The 18,576-nt window shown below is 40.5% G+C and overlaps 3 protein-coding genes across 13 annotated transcripts; all 3 read left to right on the forward strand.

Annotated features, from left to right (window-relative positions):
• Positions 1–75: 75 nt before the first annotated feature.
• LOC146695464 (centrosomal protein of 55 kDa-like) lies at positions 76–6,346 on the forward strand. 11 transcript variants are annotated; one of them, XM_085477640.1, is made up of 11 exons: positions 76–141; positions 344–409; positions 1,122–1,283; positions 1,385–1,612; positions 2,977–3,048; positions 3,267–3,417; positions 3,653–3,779; positions 4,183–4,369; positions 4,450–4,524; positions 4,792–4,914; positions 5,633–6,346. In XM_085477640.1, the coding sequence occupies exons 3-11, from the start codon at positions 1,131–1,133 to the stop codon at positions 5,822–5,824; spliced, it is 1,308 nt and encodes a 435-aa protein (XP_085333766.1). In that variant the 5' UTR covers positions 76–141; positions 344–409; positions 1,122–1,130; the 3' UTR covers positions 5,825–6,346. The 11 variants fall into 11 exon arrangements, with proteins under 11 accessions (XP_085333766.1, XP_085333769.1, XP_085333771.1 ...); XM_085477643.1 differs by lacking the exon at positions 344–409 and having other exon boundaries at positions 82–141; XM_085477645.1 differs by lacking the exon at positions 76–141 and having other exon boundaries at positions 332–409; positions 4,465–4,524.
• A 585-nt stretch (positions 6,347–6,931) lies between these two features.
• On the forward strand, positions 6,932–8,940 carry LOC146695465 (free fatty acid receptor 4-like). Its single transcript, XM_085476723.1, has 3 exons — positions 6,932–7,468; positions 7,542–7,673; positions 8,304–8,940. Exons 1-3 carry the CDS (start codon positions 6,932–6,934, stop codon positions 8,664–8,666), a joined length of 1,032 nt encoding a protein of 343 aa, XP_085332849.1. The 3' UTR covers positions 8,667–8,940.
• A 3,443-nt stretch (positions 8,941–12,383) lies between these two features.
• On the forward strand, positions 12,384–18,034 carry LOC146695466 (leucine-rich glioma-inactivated protein 1-like). Its single transcript, XM_085477653.1, has 8 exons — positions 12,384–13,390; positions 13,602–13,673; positions 14,182–14,253; positions 14,383–14,454; positions 15,233–15,304; positions 15,740–15,909; positions 16,003–16,167; positions 16,299–18,034. Exons 1-8 carry the CDS (start codon positions 13,194–13,196, stop codon positions 17,114–17,116), a joined length of 1,638 nt encoding a protein of 545 aa, XP_085333779.1. The 5' UTR covers positions 12,384–13,193; the 3' UTR covers positions 17,117–18,034.
• Positions 18,035–18,576: the final 542 nt, after the last annotated feature.

Consider the following 18,576-nt stretch of genomic DNA (forward strand, 5'->3'; position numbering starts at 1 on the left):
AAAGCAGAGGAGGAGAGGGGCGGATACCAATCACCTTATGAGTCACAGCAGCCACCAGCAGCCTGAAGCGGCTTTACTGTACGGAGCACCAAAAAGAGACCCTCATCCTGTGCTGCAGCGCCACTCTGTGGTGATGCCTAAGTACTGCCATCTTCCCCTGCAGTCAATTTTTTAAAAATACTTGCTTAAAGTAACGTTTCTTCTATTAAATAAAGCCACACACTTTTATGTTAAATCTAAAAGTTAATAAGCTGCAAAAACATTCATATAGAAAGGCAATATTGTTATTATTTAACACCAGTTTTATCCGCTGAGCTCCTCCTCTTGTCCGTTTTCACGCTAGTGGGCGATGAAGAAAGGTTGCCATAATCATCCAACTTCACAATTTGACAGTCAACACCATCTTTAGGTAACAAAATATAAACCCAGTAGGTGTTGCAGCAGATTTGGTAAAACAATACCTTAAGAAAGTAAGATTTATTTTAAAATGAGCAGTCATATTTCAATACTGTTATAATAACGTTAGCTAAATGGTAACACTAGCTATTTAACGTTGGCTAGCTAGCTAAAGTAGCTTTAATTCTGTCTAGCAAAAACCTTATAGATTATGGCGGTTATAAGCGGTTTTTTACATCATTAATGTTATTTTATAGATATGAGAGACCAATATTCGGTATCCAGTTTAACTCTTAAGTATGAGCGATTTTGTTAGCATGTTAACTGTTAGCTTGTTAACTAGCGATAGACACAAAAATATATTTTAACGTGTGTGTGTGGGGGGGGTAGCACTTTGCTGATGCCAGATTTATTTAATTCAATTTGTCTTACATGTAGTGGGATGTAGGTGCGTTGCTAATAAATTTAGAGACACCTTTAAATAAAATAAAGAATAAGAAAAAAAAATATGTATATATATTTAAAAATACACTAGGTTTCAAAGTCAAAAGCAACTAGCTGCAATGCAATACATTACAAACTAATTATAAAATTACTGCTCAGAAATCAAACTTTGGTGAAGTTGTCTTTGCTCGTGAATATTAGGTAATGTAATCCTGCTCGTATTGTTGATGTTTCATATGTTATGTTCTAAGATGCATTGCTCCTGTGATACTTGTGAGCAGGTAACAGGGATGGCAGCATCTAAATACAAGCGCTCTCTCAAGAAAAAGCTCAACTCAGAGCTTGCCATGGTTGTCAGCAGCCTCAGGAAAGAGAATGCCTACCTGAAAAGGACCCTGGCTGAACTGACCCATCAGCAGTCGCAGCATAATAAGCTTGTAGAGGTAATCATGCTCACACTGCTAAGTCTAATTATTTTTACAATTTTTTTGTATCAATACATCCTGCCAATATTTAAAAGATGTTTTGTTGTGTCTCCATGCAGAGATTCCTCTCTCTTGAAGCCATCAGGCTCGAGTGTACCCGGGAATTTAGGATGAAACATGAGAAAACTGCTTCACCCTCTGAGCAGCTGTGTGAAAAAGAAAAGAGACCAGTGGATGCAGTGAGTAGCATATCCCGTTACTCCAGAGAGATTGAGGAAATCGAGGAGAAGCTTGAGGTCATCTCAACAAGGTGTCAGTATGTCGAGAAAAAAGTTACAGGGAAGCAGGTATAGCAGATTTTCAAATTAGAGATTATAATGTCGGAAGCAGTAAAAACAAACAGTTCTGTTTAACCCAGTACATCTTTCTCTTCAAATCTATAGACCATATAGCATTGTCTGGTTAAAGCACAGAAAAAGGTCTGGAGCATGTTAGGCATGCTTAATTGCTTGCCAGGTTTTTTGCCCTGCTACTACAGGGGACAGCCAGTGATGTCAATGCAAATAATTCCTTTCCCACAAGGGGTCACTGCTGAGTTTTCCAACACAGCTCCCCTTAAATGTCAGTCATGACTTTTGTATTCATTTGGAAAGGCAGGCATCAGTGTCTGTCTCTTTCTCTGAAGCTTTGTATTTGGGAAGTTGTATTAGCTGAGTAAGTTTTATCTCAGACCTTTAGTTTAGCAGTCTGGATGCTCAACAGCTTCTCCTACCTCTATGAATGCTTTACTACCATTAATAAATAAATCTTCAAATGTCCTCCTCCTTTATCCTGACAAAACTGAGTATCTTGTGTTTGGATGTCTGTCACTAAATTGTCCCTCTCGCCAACAACATCAAATCATCTTCTAAGCACCTTGGTATCATCCAGGGGGCCTAAAACAGTTTTGCCCAATGTTTGCCCAACTGGTCAACAGGATGAAGCTTAGTGGGTCATACTGGCCAGCTTCCTATAGAGAGTCCTTCGAGTAGGAATTCTGGCTCAGTGGAGTGTTGTTTATAGACCAGTGTGTCATTGAGATAGTTCCACTGCATGCCACTAGCTGGTGACTGTTGTGGACAGACGTGTCCACTGTAGGTGCAATGGGAGCAACATTTTTCTGCACTGGTTTACTGGTGGAAGAAAGCTGTCTGAAAATAGTGGAAGCAGAATGGTTAGTACCATCACCTTAGACTAAGAAGGTCCTGGATTTGAATCCAGTAGCTGGGCCTTGATTGGCGATTCTAGCATGAATGTTTGTCAGTCTCTCTGTTATAATCTAGCAAACAAGAAAAGGTCTCGATGTTGTGTGGAGCATTTTTAATTGCTTGTTAAATTTGCAGCTGTCCTGCTTCAGATGCAGTCATGTGAATGTGATTATTTCCTTCACACTGCTCACATTACTCTTAGACTTTCCAGCATCTGTTTAGCTAATTAAGCCCCTCTTGCCCCAGTTATACCACTAGATAGCAGCAGGTATTTTTCAGTCTCACTACCATTAGGATACTGAGAGCCATGATAGTCATCATAGAGATGTTATGGATCTTTTTTGAACTGTTCTGCCTGCCAGCTAGCTTTTGTTTTTTATCGTAGCAACTAAGAGACTGTTAATATGAATTGCTCATTTTCAAATGTGCAGTATTGTTTTGTGTCTTTCTGGTCTCTCTGGTAGGACTCCACAGCTGATGAACAGGTTTCCACGAGTAATGAAGCTGTGGCAGAGGTCCAAATTCATCTCAGAGATGTAAGTGTTTTCTTGGCACAGCTGGGAAATGCCCCCTGTGTTTTTCTATCCACTCCTATCCTTCCCCTTAATCTTCTTTTAGTCCGTTTTTACTTACAAGTCAGGCTACAGTATACATGTCGTACTAAGTGTTTGTGGTTTGGAGACATCTTTCTGGCAAAGATCTGTTTCTGTCTTTTCTTTTATGTGCTTCTCATTATTTCATTCAATGCCCTGAGGCCTTGGAAAAAAACAAGCAGTGGCTGGAGTATGACCAGCAGAGAGAGGCCTATGTGAGGGCGATTCTGGCCAGAATGTTATGGCTGGAGAAGCAGCTGAATGAAGCCAATCAGGCCCGTTCACAGCAGCACAATGAGGACCATTCAGACGGTGAGCCAAGAGGATAGTGGGCAGTGGACACTCACCACTGGGGCGACAAGGGGCAGCAGTCTGTCACAACAAGTTTTTAAAATATCAAGATTGTCCAATAGTAGCCCACTGTAACAGAATGTGTCCTCATGTGCTTCATTTATCTTTTTTTAATGCCACATGGCACACATCTGAGTAGACATGCTTTTGTTTCCCACTTCTGCTTTTAATTTTTGATTTCTTTTTCTTATTGTAGAGAAAGAGAAAATAAGCCAGATGCAGGAGCATTATGAAAGACTCCTCCAGAAAGCCAAGGATGAACTGGAGGTACTGAGGGAACGAGTTGAAGTGACCCACCAAAATCTGATGATCACCCAAAATTGGTATGTTTGAAAAATCAAGGCATAAAAAATAGATCAGTAATAGACAAAGTGTGGACTGCAGCCCTCTGGTGGACTGTACCTGTATTGCAGGTGGGCTACCAGGAGTTACTTTTTACATTGAAATATATTTGAAAATATATTTTATAATTGCCAGTAGTTTTGCTTATTTTATAATTCCAATTAAATAATCCATTAAAAATGGATTAACTTTAAGAACTACGTGATTTAAAACGGAATTCTTAATTTTCTTTTCTGCCTTTTTTTGATACCAAAAACAAAAGCAGACAGGTTATCTTTATACTTTAAAATGGTTAGCAGTCTGAAGTTTGAGAATGGCTGTAATGATTATATGTTTCCATTTAAGTTGGTGGTTAGCTATTTGACAGGCAAAAATGATCTGTAGGTGCAAGGAAAGAGAAAGGGAAGTGGAGGAGCTCAAACAGCAGCTGCAAGCTGAAAGGTTGAGCAGAAGCACACAGGAAGTGCAGAATTGCCCTGAGGATGAAGAGCAACAACAGAGAGATGTGAGAGAAGTCCTCCAGGGCGTGCTGGATGATGAGAGAAGAAGGTCGGGAAACTCTGAGCTGCAGGTAAAAAGTAAAAATCTTAATGTGCTCACATGAGGGAAGAAAGAGCCAATGAAATCACAGAAAAATTACTCTCCAATCAGGCGAATCTCTTTCAGAGGTTTATGTTAAATCGTCACCATGCAGACCAGGAAAAGATTGCAGACCTAGAGCGACAGGTATGACAGGCACATTTACTTTCTGTTAGTTTTCGCAGTTTCGTGTTGCTGATTTACCCATTGTTAATGATGGCGCAGATTAATGACAATGCACAGAGGATGGCCAGTTTGTGTTTTTTAATAAGTCTTTTGGAGATAAAAAGGTTGCAGTATGCAAACACAGTGTGCTCTGTTTTGTCTGTGCCTGCCTTCTACAGCCACACATTATCTCTTTTATTATAGTGTTATTCATTCAGTTCATCGCAGTGACAATTTTTTACATTTTAGATCCAGATTTCTTCACAAGACCTTGAGGATGAGAGGCAGAATTGCTCTTATTTAAAGAAGCAAATGGTCAAAGTTCTGAAGGCATTGCAAAAAGGAAAAGGCCATGTGGCAAAGCAGTTAAAGGTTGGCGTCAGTATCTAATCAGAGGATGATAAGATTGATCTGTGATCAAACTTAAAGCTGCATTAATAGAGTTTTTACCCCTCAGCCTTTAAAGGATAAAGAGTGCCCACCCCATCATGGTGTGGACGTCAACGTTTCTGAACATGATAACTCATGAACAAGGCAACACAGGATTTTGTAATCTCGACCTCAAGATCAGAGGTCAAGTTTTCTTAAAATCTTGTAATAACTTAAGAAGGAAATGACCTAGGAGTTTCAAATTGATACCATAGGTTTGTCTACTAGGAGGCTGAGGGGTAGCTCTAGCAGCTGCCAGTATTTTGTTTTCCTTTTTTAACAAATTCAGTGTTGCAGGCAACATTAATTTTCATTTGGAGCTGTGTTTTTATTTGCCTGGTCACTGAATATTCAGTACTTACTGCCTTTTGTTCACCTGAGCACACCAGATGTTTCCTCACTTTGCGTGTCTGCTGCTGTAATTTCTTCCATTGATAATTTTCTGCACGAACCACAGTTAAAGCAAACATTCAAAACGAATTCAAGTTGTAAAATCAAGTAAAAAGCAGCACCTTTCATACTCAGCCTACTCTGTTATTGTAAAAAATAGTGTAGCTTTAAGATTTACTTTGGAATAAATTTAGCAGTTTTCTTTTTTTTTTGTTAGTTTTTTTAATCCCAGGACTAAAGTGTAACTGATGGATGTTGTTGTTTATGTTAGAGAGAGAAGCCGGATCAGAGCTCAGGGGAAACGAACCCTCCCCTGTCCCAGTTCTCCAGACCCAGCCTGACGTCCTCGCCTCACAGCAACTTGATGAATGAAAGCTTCCTGGAGTGTCCCGTCTGCCAGGCCGAGTATCCAGTCAGTCACCACCGAGAACTGATGAACCATCTAGAAATCTGTCTAAACTGAGCTGAGCCTGGAAGCTCTTTAATGATGGATCTTCTTTAAGATGGATTGGTTGTTAAATTAAAGTTATTTTGATAAATTAATGTGACAAGTTGCTTAAGCTGTGTTTGAAACGAATCCTCAAAGCTTTGATTAAACATAACAGCAAAGATTTCCCCAGAAATGTAACTGAGTTTGGAGCAATCTCTGCTTCATCCAGCACAGCCAGGCAGCTGCAGCTGCTTACAGCTCTTGGCAGCATACTGTTGCAGCTGCTTGAAATCTGTAATTAGCAATAAATGCACTATGTAAAGGGCTACATCTTGTCTTCATTCTATAGTATTTACAGATTGTTTCTCTAAACTGGCCTTGTATTATCTGGACTGGACTAGCACACCAGCTGTGCTGGATGCGGAGGGATTGCAGAGGAATAACACCTTGCATGTTTGTGTACAAAATAAACACTATTAGTTGGAAAATTGTTTGAAGTTTGGTTTAAATACTCTGTCGAGACTGTGCTCCATGTAATAAATCTACTGATATTGATCTTTTTTTGATGCACTCAAATTATTTTTGGTTTCAACTGATATATACAAATATACAAGCAACTATTTGATGTTTTGAGTGTTGTTGCTTTTTAGCAGGAAGTGTTTTAGCAAACGGCAGTGGTAGGTTTATTTCTATAGCACATTTTATTACATGTAAACTATGTGCTTAAAACAGAAGGCAGTGAAAAGAGCAAAATAAAATCAATTTAGAAATATTTCCAAAGTGCAGCACTTAACAAATTTCTCAGACTACTTGTCATTAAAAACAAGAAAACACATATTTTAGAAATTTATCAAAAAATAGTTTAAAGCTAAAAACGATATGTTATTTATTAGGTAAACAACAAACCAAATTCATGTTTTTATGTCCAAATGTGAGTAAGCACATCATCACGTCATCACTTAAAGTGAAAATGCAAAGACTTCCTTTTAAGCATTGCAGAGCAAACAGCATCAGAAAGTCTAGTCTCCACCCTTTCTCCTCCCTTTTACTTCTTATCAGCATCTGTCAACATTCATTTTTCTGTTTGTCTGCAGGAGTGAGCAGTGTGTGCATTTCACATTTAGTACCTTTTCAGCCTGCATGGATACAGACCTTCACATTCATTCCCTTCACTTGAGAAACTTGACTTTTTTTTCTTTCTTTGAGCTGCACCACTCAAATCAGGTTGCTACCACTATAATGGAAACCGCAGCTATCAGTGCAGTCTTTCTGGTCTCTGTAGCTGCAAATGCAGGAGCTGCAGTCCTGGTAACCTGTGGACGCAGGCTGCTTGCCAATAAGACCATCCTGACGCTCAACTTGTTCGTGGCTGATCTGCTGTTCGTCAGCATGATCCCGCTGATTGTGACAGTGCGTTGGACCGTGTCCTGGGAGCTGGGGTATGCAGCCTGCCACACATTGCTCTATGTCATCTGTATGAGTGGCTGTGTCACCATCACAACCTTGGCCACGATCAGTGTGGAGAGAGTCCAGGCAATTCTCTGGCTGCAGACTGTGCCAAGTCTGGCTCCCAGGATGGTGACTGTGACCCTCGTCTTCATCTGGGCTTTCTCTGCACTCACCTCCCTCCCCCTCAGTCTGTTCTTCACTGTGATGGAAGTGGATTTCCCAAAGCTGGTATGGATGAATTTAAAAAAGAGGAAATATTTCTACAATAGAGCTATGCCTATGTTTGTTATTATCTCCGCAGGAACACGGTCACATCTGTACTCTCAAGTGGCCTGACCCAGCAGGGGAGATTGTGTGGAACGTAGTCTTCACTGCCCTGAGCTTCCTTCTCCCAGGACTCATCATTCTGGTTAGTTATAGCAAAATATTGCAGGTGGGTTAATGCTGTCTTTGCTAAAGATGGCAGGCAGCGAGGAGAAGGACAGATCAGCTGTTGTCTGTTTTTATGCTTCTAACACAAATTGTAAAAATCCAGCTCTGAATTTACCGTTTTCTCAATTTACAAGTTTCTTACATGAAGACAGAAATATACATGAGTTAACTTAATTTTTAAACGAAAAATGTTTTTGGCCACTTCAGTTTCTTTTTCCAGCTGTCATTATACTTATATTATTAATTAAATAAGCATTCTTCCTTGAATTAATGCATGGATATCCTGATTTCTTAGACATTTCTCTGTCCCCGTGGGGGGAAAAATGTGCGCTTACTAATTATTACCTTTGTGTGTACGTTCAGTGCTCTCCGCTATCAACTGTTAACACTAAACTGGGCAACCAGTTATGCCAATGTATCCATGAGTGTGACACAGAGAACAGAAGAACATGGTGACCAGCTGCAAATCGATTTTAGCGCTCAGTAGACTTTATGGATGAGACAAATAAAACTGTTTCCATGCTTCATGTGTAAATCCATATACAGCTCAATCAGGGTGTGTAAATGGTTTCATCATGTCTCTGTAACCACAGGTGTTTGCATTGTATCAAATATTGTATTTCTGTTCCAGATTGCTAAAAATTGCAGGTTAAGGCTCCGACCCAGAGACCGTCAGCAACCCAATGGAGACTCTCCTCACTACTACATCTCCTGCCAGGATATGAAGCTGTTCCGTACTATGCTGGTCTTGATGCTTTCCTTCTTAGTCATGTGGAGCCCTATTTTCATTATCTTCTTCGTCATACTGGCCCACAACATACAGGGTCACATATATGTCTCTTCCACCATGTTCTTCCGGGTGGTGACGTTCACTCTGGCAAATTCAGCGCTCAATCCCATCCTCTACTCGGTCTGCCAGTTCAAGAACAGCTGGCGCAAACGCTGCTGTGGCTCAGTTGTGTTTCCAGTGAGAAAAAGACCCACCAGTGGGTGAACACTGGGAATACATCCATAATCATGTCAAATAGAGCAGGGATGTCAAACTCATGTTACATTGCGGGGCCACATACAGCCCACTTTCACCTTTAGTGGGCCACACCAGTGAAACTCTTCTTTCTCTCTGTGTAAAGAAGTCTAAATACACATTTGAGATATCTTAATATAAGAAAAAGAAGTGCAATTTCAACCATATGTCTTATTTTCCTACATGACTAAGAAATGCTGCTGTATTAAATGAATCTGTCAGCATGACATGGTAAGAAATTAGAAGAAATAAATGTACAAAATTACAGAAAACGTTCTAGTAGCTTGTTGTTCAGATTGTCTAGTAAATATAAAACAGAACATGTTTTTTTTCTATAGTAGTGAAAAAACAGGGATTTTGTCAGTTCCTTAATTGTTCATATATTTGTTCATTACTTTACTGTAGTATGAATGGCTGTGGTGGAGGTCTTTTTCATTAGGCTATAAAGCTTGATTATTTTTACAAAATTTTACAACATTTTTAAAGCCTTCCAGTGGGCCAGATTAGAGTCTTTGCCAGGCCAAATTTGGACACCGGACATTAAGTTTGACATTCCTGAAATAGTGCAAAGCATGTATGTCTGGTGGCTTTTGATGTACAACATACCGTACACGTCACATATAAGACAAAGAGTGTGAATGCAACACCTACAGGATTCTGCATTAGTGTCAAAAGCAGTGTTTCCAAAAGGTTATTGAGGGCTATCTATCTATCTATCTATCTATCTATCTATCTATCTATCTATCTATCTATCTATCTATCTATCTATCTATCTATCTATCTATCTATCTATCTATCTATCTATCTATCTATCTATCTATCTATCTATCTATCTATCTATCTATCTGTCATCTATCTGTCTGTCTGTCTGTCTGTCTGTCTGTCTGTCTGTCTGTGCTTTTGGCTCAAATACTGCCAAAAGCTTTTGCATATTGTTTGACCAACTTATTTCTTATCCTCCTGAGTTGTCCACCTGGTGTTTCACTGCATTTCTGACTTTTTTATGCTGTTGTCTCAAAGGTTGTAACAGCATCATAACCCTTTAGCTGTTTCCCAAATGACTGATTCACTTGTTCTATATGAAAGACTGGAACCTTTCTTTGAACTGCACAGTATGAAATCAATTCTTGTAAACTCTAATGACCATCTTTTACACCACATGCCCATCCTGATGCAACCACAAAAGAATTTGTGCCTCCTTCCCAGGATTAAACTGAGGAATCTTTCTTTTAAACCATTACACACATATTTCAAGTAGTGGAATTTTTATTAACTGCACAAATTTATAATTCAAAAAATACATAATTAATATACTGTATTTGTCATTTTACACAATATCTTATGGAGAAACTTAATGGATGGAAGAGATTGTTTTTGTCTTTCTCTCTTACAACAGGCTCTGACACCATTCTTTATCTATTCACTCTAAATAGTAAAAAAACCCAAACTGAATAGTATAGGGTGGAGGAAAGATGTTTGTTAAGGAAATGCTCATGTGCCAGACAGAGTCCAAATCAAATGACATGCAAACTGTTCTGGTAAGCTGATGCACCACATAGATGATGTTGTTAAAGCCAGACTGAAACAGATCAGGATGTCAAACTTCATGTCAGCTGTGATTTGTCCACAAAACATTTGTTTGGTTTCTGCATCCAAGGCTGAGCAAACTGCTGCAGACAGCTATGGTCTGACTGTTCTGTCTAAAAGAAATAAACAGTTATATTTATCTAGCTTTTTTCTAGGGAATCAAATGTTATTTATTCCTCTGCTTTTGTTTACTGAATATAAATATTTTTGCAGATCTCGTAAATCGTGATTTTAATTGTCTTTTCGCGCTCTTATGGTGGCAGCGTAAGTTTAACAGCAGGGAGGCCTTGGATGGGCAGTTCTTGAGCAGCAGCTGCTTGTAAAAGCTTTACGGGGTGTTTTTGGCACAGTGTACACTTTCATAATCATATCATCATAACAATAATTAGCATCTTCTACTTCTTCATCATTTAATCACTGATGGACAGGAAAGGATCCTAAGATGTAATTTCATCGTTCATCAAAACGTAATTTTGAGCTTTATTTGTTTACATTTTTCATATAATTGAGGTTTTATGCTATATTTTCATATAGTAGGTATGCCTACTCTGTGGGCTGACAAGATGGCAGACCTGCAAAACAAGTGCATTCACTCAGTTTGCTCAAGATCAGAGCGGGAGAGCCTCTAGCAATTTTAAATCTTGATAGTCATGTAGAAAAGCTCCCTGTGGATGATGCTCTCTTCCCCTTAAGGTGTAAATCTTAGAGAAAGAATTTTATGAAGCTAGTGAGTCCACCTGACAACTAAACATATCTACCTTGCTCAGCATTTCCCTCTAGTGGGGAGTTCAGCTCATTTGTGTAGACTGCCAGACAGAATGGCTCTATTTTACCCACAGCCATTGGGTGAAGATTGAACATATCCACAAATAATATAATTTTATTCATGCATCTTTAGGTAAAGGGGCAGATAAGTCAGGTCACAAGCTAATACAGGCCCAAACAATGATCAATAACAATATTTTAAAAAGCACTGAAAGGTGAAGTTAGTAACACTGAATAATTTGTTACACGGGCATTATTCTGCTTGAGTCCTTGGATTCATCATGCTACAGTGACACTTACCACCCATGTAAACATTGTTCCAGCCCTTCATACCAGTGCACAAAAAAACAGCATCTCCCATCAGGATGATGTCACACTGCTATAACTGTTATGGCATGGCTCAAATAACACAACAAAAGCCACCCCAGCTTCCAAACTCCTCAGATCTCAATGCAAGAGCATCTGGGGGATGTGCCAGAACAGGGCTGATCCACTGAGACTCCACCCCTAAACCACACAACACCCACAGAGGTCCTGTGTCAACGCCCTGACTTAGGAGAGGGGCTATTTGGGTGAAAAAGGGGAAATCTACAAAATATTACACAGTAGTCTAATGTAGTCAGTGATCAGTGTTTATTACAGGAAACTCCAAATACATATTAAAAAGTGAGAAACACTTGACTGACTGTGGTCATATTGTTACTGGAAAGTCTGTGTCCTACTCTGGTGATGAATGGTGACATTTATGAAGCACAGACACTACACAACATCTTGCAGCACACACAATAATATCCACTGTTCTCTCCCTGGTCCAGCAGCTGCTGATACTTCTTAGAAGCAGCCTAATAGCTTCATTCTTCCCAGCTTCATTTTTCAAACCTCCCAGAGGAGGATCACGCTCCTCTAATTCTCTTGCATTAGTAATATCACTGTAAACATGCGCAGGATATCAAGTATTGTAATCATGTGAGTATTTGTGCACTTTTCAAAAGGCCTGTGCATATTTGTACCAAGATGGGTCAGAAGCATGCAGGCCTGACAGCCACAGTGAGTAAACATATTAATCAGAAGTAAGAAATGAGATGATGACAGCCTTATAGGGCTCCAAGAGCACCCTCCTGAACAAGCAAGTGTCTGGCATAGAAGATTAAGAAAAAACTGCAATAAAACTGTGAAGGTGGTGGCTTGCAGCAGTATTAAAGCATGAAAAGAGACGAGTGTATTTTAGAGACCGTTTAACCTGCCCTTTGTTTAAGAGGATGAGGGGGATGGTACTGAGGCAGAACAGATGTCAGAGTGACAGGAGGGTTTCCCCACACCCCTCCACCACAGGTCAGAAATACTTTGCATCCTCCAGTCGTCATGGAAACCGAGTGCAAACCAGGAAATATACCCACAACATTTTACAAATATGGGAATATTTAAGAAAGCACAAAGTTTCGGTGACTTTATCGGCACCAAAGAACCCGTGATTTGTAACGGCAGCGTTTTGACAGTCAACATCTGGTTTTGAGCCAAATATTGCAGCTACATTTCCATAATCACAATTAATTGTCAGCGGGTTTCCCATCCGCTTCCCGCATAGAACGCTCGTGTGCGTCTGCGCCACAGACGACAGTCCGCTGGCTCATGTCAGAGCTTCTTCTTCTCCCGCTGATTCACGAAAAAAATTGCACAATTCAGTTGCCCATAGGGCGGAATCCTCCAAGACCCTGACACGAAGAGAGTGGCGTTTGCTGAAATCATAGGCGTGGTTTTGGATGAAGATGCTCCGTCTGCTCCCGTTGGGATCCCCACCTGCCCTCACACCGCGTTTGTCACCGAGCCAGCTGGAATATTCCTGAGCTTCAAGACTCCACAGCAAGCGTCACATTATATATTTATTATTATTGCTTTTGTCTCGGAGGGTTTAGATTTCTTTTCGTCTGGAGGTTCGGTGTAATTACGGCGCTGTGGGCGCACGGGTCGCCCGGTTTTATCACCTCCAGAGCGGCGGTGGCGCACGGAGATAAACAAGAGCGGACATTCGCGTGGCCTCCAGGCAGAAGCGGCTGCAGCAGCGGTGGGAGAGGAACCACAGCGGAGACCCTGGTTCATGTGTAGGGCTGTTCGACGCGCAAGTTGTGCCCGCTGCGGATCTCAAGGATGGAACATACACACAAGATACCCAGCAGATCGCTCTGGCTCGGCTTACTTGTGGTGGCGTCAGTTATACTTCTAGTGGACAGCAGGAGACCCAAGCCGCCTCGCTGTCCCTTAGTGTGTACATGTTCCAAAGATAACGCGCTGTGCGAAAGCGCAGGACTCATCCCTCGCAGCTTTCCCCGAGAAATCACATCTTTGTAAGTTCTATTTAATATCGTTTTGAAATAAAAACCCACTGCAGCGATGAACGCAACATGCTTAGCTCTACCTGCTGGTTAAGACGTGGATTTTTCCGCCAATGCTGCATAATAATTGCATATCCAAGGAACAGACTGCAATAAGTGATCGTCAGTCTGTGCTGTAAGCCTAAACAGTATGCGTGTGTGTGTCGTGTTTTCCCCCCCACAGATCATTTGTCAAGTCTGAATTCACTGAAATTCCGAAAGAGAGCTTCATCCTCACGCCTGCTCTGCATCTCCTGTGAGAAATCTCTTAGGAGTTTTTACTTTTTTCTTGCTTTTCTTGCACTCTGTGAGCTGATCAACGCCATGTTTAATGTTCAAGACATTTCCCCCTTCAATGATGCTACACATTATGATAGAACGGGTGTTGCTGTGGCTATTGATTAGGTTGGAGAAGCCTTAAACCCAAAAAATCATTTGCTGAAAACGTGGTTTTCCTGCATCCCTTTTCATGGCATGGTGATTTTAAATCTCTCTGCTAGGCTTTCTTCCAAGCCTTGCATTAAAATGTCTCTGTGTATAATAATGTGAATCCAGTAATTTACGGGTAATTCCTTCTTTTGATGAGGGAATTCATTTCCTCATTGGGTGGAGTACTGACAGAGACACTGTGTGTCTAAAAACAGACATGCAGGCCTGCAGGAATCCTCAGAGAGCACAGATCCGTGTCTTAAAAGTATGTATTTTTATTATCCACTCGCTGACCCTGAATAGTAAAAATATTAACTTGAGATTTCTCCATGCAGCCTCTTCACAGCCAACAACCTGGAATCTATAAATGAGGATGCATTCATTGGTCTTCCTCACCTAGAATATCTGTGAGTAGTTGGTACAAAATTATCCTTCAAGTTGGTTTTTTGTTTTTTTGTTTTTGATTTTGTGATTGTTTTGTTGCATTTGCCTGACATTATCTCCCGTCTCCTGCATTTTATCCAACAACTTTTCAGATTCATTGAAAACAACCAAATCAATTCGATATCAGCGCATGCTTTTCGTGGACTGAAAACCTTAGTACACCTGTAAGTACTTTTTCTTTTTTTTACTAGAGGTATTAAAGAAGCAGACACTACAGTTGCACGGGGATTTAATTTTGTGACCTATTTAATTTAAAAATCTAATCACTGGTGACCTGCTTTAAGAGGGAGAACAAGAGAAGCTTTCTCTCATTTGCATCAGACATTGTAATCTATGTGCAGGTGCAGACAAGCACTGTTCCAGTAAAACGCTGACAGTTTTTATTGCGCAACTTGTATTGCCACATAGACACTTCTCCCAACATTGTGCAGCTGTTATGAATATGATTACGAAGCAAATCCCGCCACCGTCAATGTCCACTGTAAATGAAAGTATAATATTCTTTCATTACAGATTTGTGAAAGTACATTATAAGTTAAAAACGCTCTGAGATTTTCTTTTATTGATGCAATAATATTTAAGATAAGGCTCTAAAGAAACTTATAAAATACTACCCAAGTCTTCTCAACAGGAAAAAGCCTTTTTTCCACCGTCTTCATTGTAGCAGAGAAAGCCATAAAATGGCTGAGGAGGCAGTGCTAAAAATAGCTTAATGTTTCCTCAAACCCACAATAAGCAATGTTCCTGCTGTACTCTCCAGGGTGGCAATATGTGCCCCAAGCTTCTTAACAGATATCTGTGTACATACAGAAATACTGCATAAACAGATTATTATTTAATAGTTTGAGATGGTGTGGCTATGGGGAGGGCGGGGGGGATGCATGCACATATAATCAATGTGGAAACCAGAAACAAAGCACAATTTTTTTAATCTATTTTCAGGAGTCTGGCCTACAATAATCTTGAGACGCTGCCCAAAGATTTGTTCAAGGGTCTCGAGGCCTTGACAAAAGTGTAAGTATGAATTTTACCTTTGCCTAACAAAGAGATTCATTGCGTTTCAATTTACATGCGTGCCACTGAGATAAATGAGTTTTCTGTGCAGCCTTCTATATATAGAACACTGTATCATTATTCCACTTCAGCCGAGGCTCGAAAAATGTGTGGGCAGCTGGTGCTTTTAACACTATTAAAATTGCATGCAGCAGTGAGGAAAGAGATAAGTTTGCAATCTATCACCCACTGAAGATGTCCGGTTCTCCTTTATAGTCCCCCTTGATGATAATGAGGGCAAAGATTGAAGCTGTGAGGGCCACAGAGCAAAGCTAACAGTAGTCACACTTCAGTAACTCCAGCTTTTGGGAATTAAATGCATTCATAAAGCAGAGGCCTTTCTGAATGCATTTAATACAGCATGCGGAGATTAGTTTGGTGGTGTTTTCCCTTTAGAGACTTGAGGGGGAACCAGTTCACCTGTGACTGCAAGCTCAAATGGCTGGTGGAGTGGATATACAGCACCAATGCCACCGTGGATCAGATTTACTGTAAAGGCCCGGCCTCGCAGCTCGACAAAAAGATCAACGACCTCCTGCCACAGTCATTCGACTGCATCACCACAGGTGGAGTACAATAAATACAGTTGTTTTCTCTCAAAGTTTCACTGGATTAAAAAAAAAGTTATTTCAAGTGGGTGTTTTTTGTTTCACTTGCAGAGTTTGAATCCTACCAGTCCATGGATTTTAACTCCATATCAGTGGAAGCATTTTCTTTTGGGAATGACCAGTACGTTGTGTTCGCTCAGCCCTTCAGTGGGAAGTGCAGCTTTCTAGAGTGGGATCACGTGGAGATGGTCTTCAGAAACTTTGATTTTATTGAGAGTAAGTGAAAGACGCATTTTTTTGGGAAAGGGCTGTGCAAGTTTGAAAGGAGGGGTGATTCAAACCTCTCAATGGCGATAATTATTGGAGGTGAAGATATTTACTTTTTATCCTGTCTTCTGCTTCACCAGGTACATCCACGGTGGTCTGCAAACCCCTGGTCATTGACAACCAGCTTTTTATCATTGTGGCTCAGCTGTTTGGTGGCTCGCACATCTACAAGCGTGACACGTCCGCTAACAAATTCATCAAGCTCCAAGGCATCGACATCCTGCGAATCCGCAAACCAAACGACGTTGAGACGTTCCGCATCGATGGCGAATTCTTCTTCGTCATAGCGGACAGCTCCAAGGCCGGGTCCACCACCATTTACAAGTGGAACGGCAATGGCTTCTACTGGCATCAGTCCCTCCACCAGTGGTATCGGGACACCGATGTGGAGTACATGGAGATCTCCTCCAAGCCTCACCTGATCCTGTCCAGCAGCTCCCAGAGGCCCGTCATCTACCAGTGGAACAAAGGCACCAAGATGTTTGACAGGCGCACCGACATCCCAGAGATGGAGGATGTTTACGCTGTGAAACATTTCCAGGTCAAAAACGACCTGTATATCTGCCTGACGCGCTTCATTGGTGACTCCAAAGTGATGCGCTGGGACGGGGCCCTCTTTAGGGAATTGCAGACCATGCCTTCTCGTGGCTCCATGGTATTCCAGCCCTTCGCTGTGGGAAACTGGCAATACGCCATCCTTGGCAGCGATTACTCTTTCACCCAGGTTTACCGCTGGGATGCCAAGAAGGGCGAATTTGTTCGATTTCAGGAGCTGAACATACAGGCACCGAGGGCCTTCTCTCCAGTTTCCATAGACAACCGTCAATTCCTGCTGGCCTCCAGTTTCAAAGGGAAAACTCAGATCTATGAGCACCGGATCATTGATCTGAGCAACTGAGCTAATTTTTCTTCTGTTGCAGATTGGTTGGTGGGTGAATTTTGTGATTTTTTTTTGTCTAGACAGCAGGCTGTTGCAGCAGATGCAGTGCTGAACAACTCAGAAAGCGTTGATCCTAACTTGAGAACAGCAGCCATTACTCCTACTGATTTTCAAACTCTTCTAGTTAAATTAGTGCACAGTAGATTAAAGGATAAATGTATGCATCTCAACCAAGCATATGACCGAGATGCATTTTGAGTCCAGTGCATGCACCTCAAGTTAGGATTAGATCGCATATGTTGTCAAGTCATTAATGCATGACCAGGGCCTTACACGGGCCGTCCCATCCCAATAAATGCAGATCTATGTTCACTAATACATCTAACACTGGCCAGTAACTTTTTAATTTTTAATGTGTGTTCAGCCTTTTGTGTCACTCAATGTTTATACATTTCTAATGTCATATATTTATCTACAGAAACAAATGAAATTGTACTTTTTAACCTATTAACATGTTTAACTGAAGAAATCTGCCAAAATGAAATGTTTACATTTTTCCTGTCTTTCCATTTGTAAATGAAGCTTTTAAGAGTTTTTAAGAGTTTACCAACGACCGCGACAGATTATTATTAGATAATTGTTGGAGAATGATTTGAAATGATGCCTTTGATTTGGAAAATATCAAAGGTTAGAGTCTACTTGTATATCCTTGCAGCTTATGCTTTTATTGTAATAGTTTGCATAATGTTTAAAGTATTGAAAATACAGCTGTTCACAACTGGGAACTATTGAAGGTATTTTCAACCATTTTTGGGCACTGAAATGAAGGAGGACATTTGTCATAATGCTTTACCTTTGACTAATGTGACTGACTGTGTCATAATTAGAATTGATATCATGCAATTTAGAGTCAATAAAGCTTAACATTTCATCGGAGTTCCCTGCTAGTGCTGTGTAGCATGATATGTCTTCAGTGTGACATACTTAAAGCCAAAAACACAACAGCATATCTAAAGTACTGTGCAAAAGTCTTGAGCCAATCCTCATTTCTTTATATTTTGATAGGAAAGGGCAATTTATTCAAACATACATGGAACTGATTATACATCAAAAGTGGTTCAGATTTTCAGTCCAGTTCTTCTGTAATTTGGCACACTTCACCCTTCCCTAAGAATGGCTTTCTCACAGCCATCCTTCCACTGAGACCTCTGATCAAGCTTCAGTTAAGAGCAAATGGATCAACTGAAGGGCCATTTGAATCTCTTTGGTCCTGTGTCGGGTCTTTGCTGGATTTCTTTTTCTGTTGCTTAATGACATCACACTCAGATACTGTTAATTGGTTAAAAAAATGTATGCCTTCCATTTCTTTTGTCCTCCACATGTCTTAGAATTTTTCAAGGCCTTTTGAAAGTCATTTTTCAAGCAATAACTGTTTGGGAAACATCTTATTTGTACACAAATACTATTTTATGCCTGTC

This window comes from Copadichromis virginalis, linkage group LG13 (genome assembly GCF_057382275.1).
Source record: "Copadichromis virginalis isolate Kocher_CV1m ecotype Utaka linkage group LG13, C_Virginalis_male_GT1.1, whole genome shotgun sequence".
Taxonomy (NCBI): Eukaryota; Metazoa; Chordata; class Actinopteri; order Cichliformes; family Cichlidae; genus Copadichromis; species Copadichromis virginalis.

What these genes read in the sequence shown, in the direction of transcription:
- LOC146695465 (XM_085476723.1), top strand. Translation starts at nt 6,932, where the DNA reads ATGGATACAGACCTTCACATTCATTCCCTTCACTTGAGAAACTTGACT. An exon ending in AAGTGGATTTCCCAAAGCTG is followed by an intron (nt 7,469 to 7,541) that starts GTATGGATGAAT and finishes TTATCTCCGCAG; the next exon opens with GAACACGGTCACATCTGTAC. An exon ending in GTTATAGCAAAATATTGCAG is followed by an intron (nt 7,674 to 8,303) that starts GTGGGTTAATGC and finishes TTTCTGTTCCAG; the next exon opens with ATTGCTAAAAATTGCAGGTT.
- LOC146695464 (XM_085477640.1), top strand. Translation starts at nt 1,131, where the DNA reads ATGGCAGCATCTAAATACAAGCGCTCTCTCAAGAAAAAGCTCAACTCA. An exon ending in CAATGAGGACCATTCAGACG is followed by an intron (nt 3,418 to 3,652) that starts GTGAGCCAAGAG and finishes TTCTTATTGTAG; the next exon opens with AGAAAGAGAAAATAAGCCAG. An exon ending in CTGATGATCACCCAAAATTG is followed by an intron (nt 3,780 to 4,182) that starts GTATGTTTGAAA and finishes AATGATCTGTAG; the next exon opens with GTGCAAGGAAAGAGAAAGGG.
- LOC146695466 (XM_085477653.1), top strand. Translation starts at nt 13,194, where the DNA reads ATGGAACATACACACAAGATACCCAGCAGATCGCTCTGGCTCGGCTTA. An exon ending in CCCCGAGAAATCACATCTTT is followed by an intron (nt 13,391 to 13,601) that starts GTAAGTTCTATT and finishes TCCCCCCCACAG; the next exon opens with ATCATTTGTCAAGTCTGAAT. An exon ending in ATTCGACTGCATCACCACAG is followed by an intron (nt 15,910 to 16,002) that starts GTGGAGTACAAT and finishes TTTCACTTGCAG; the next exon opens with AGTTTGAATCCTACCAGTCC.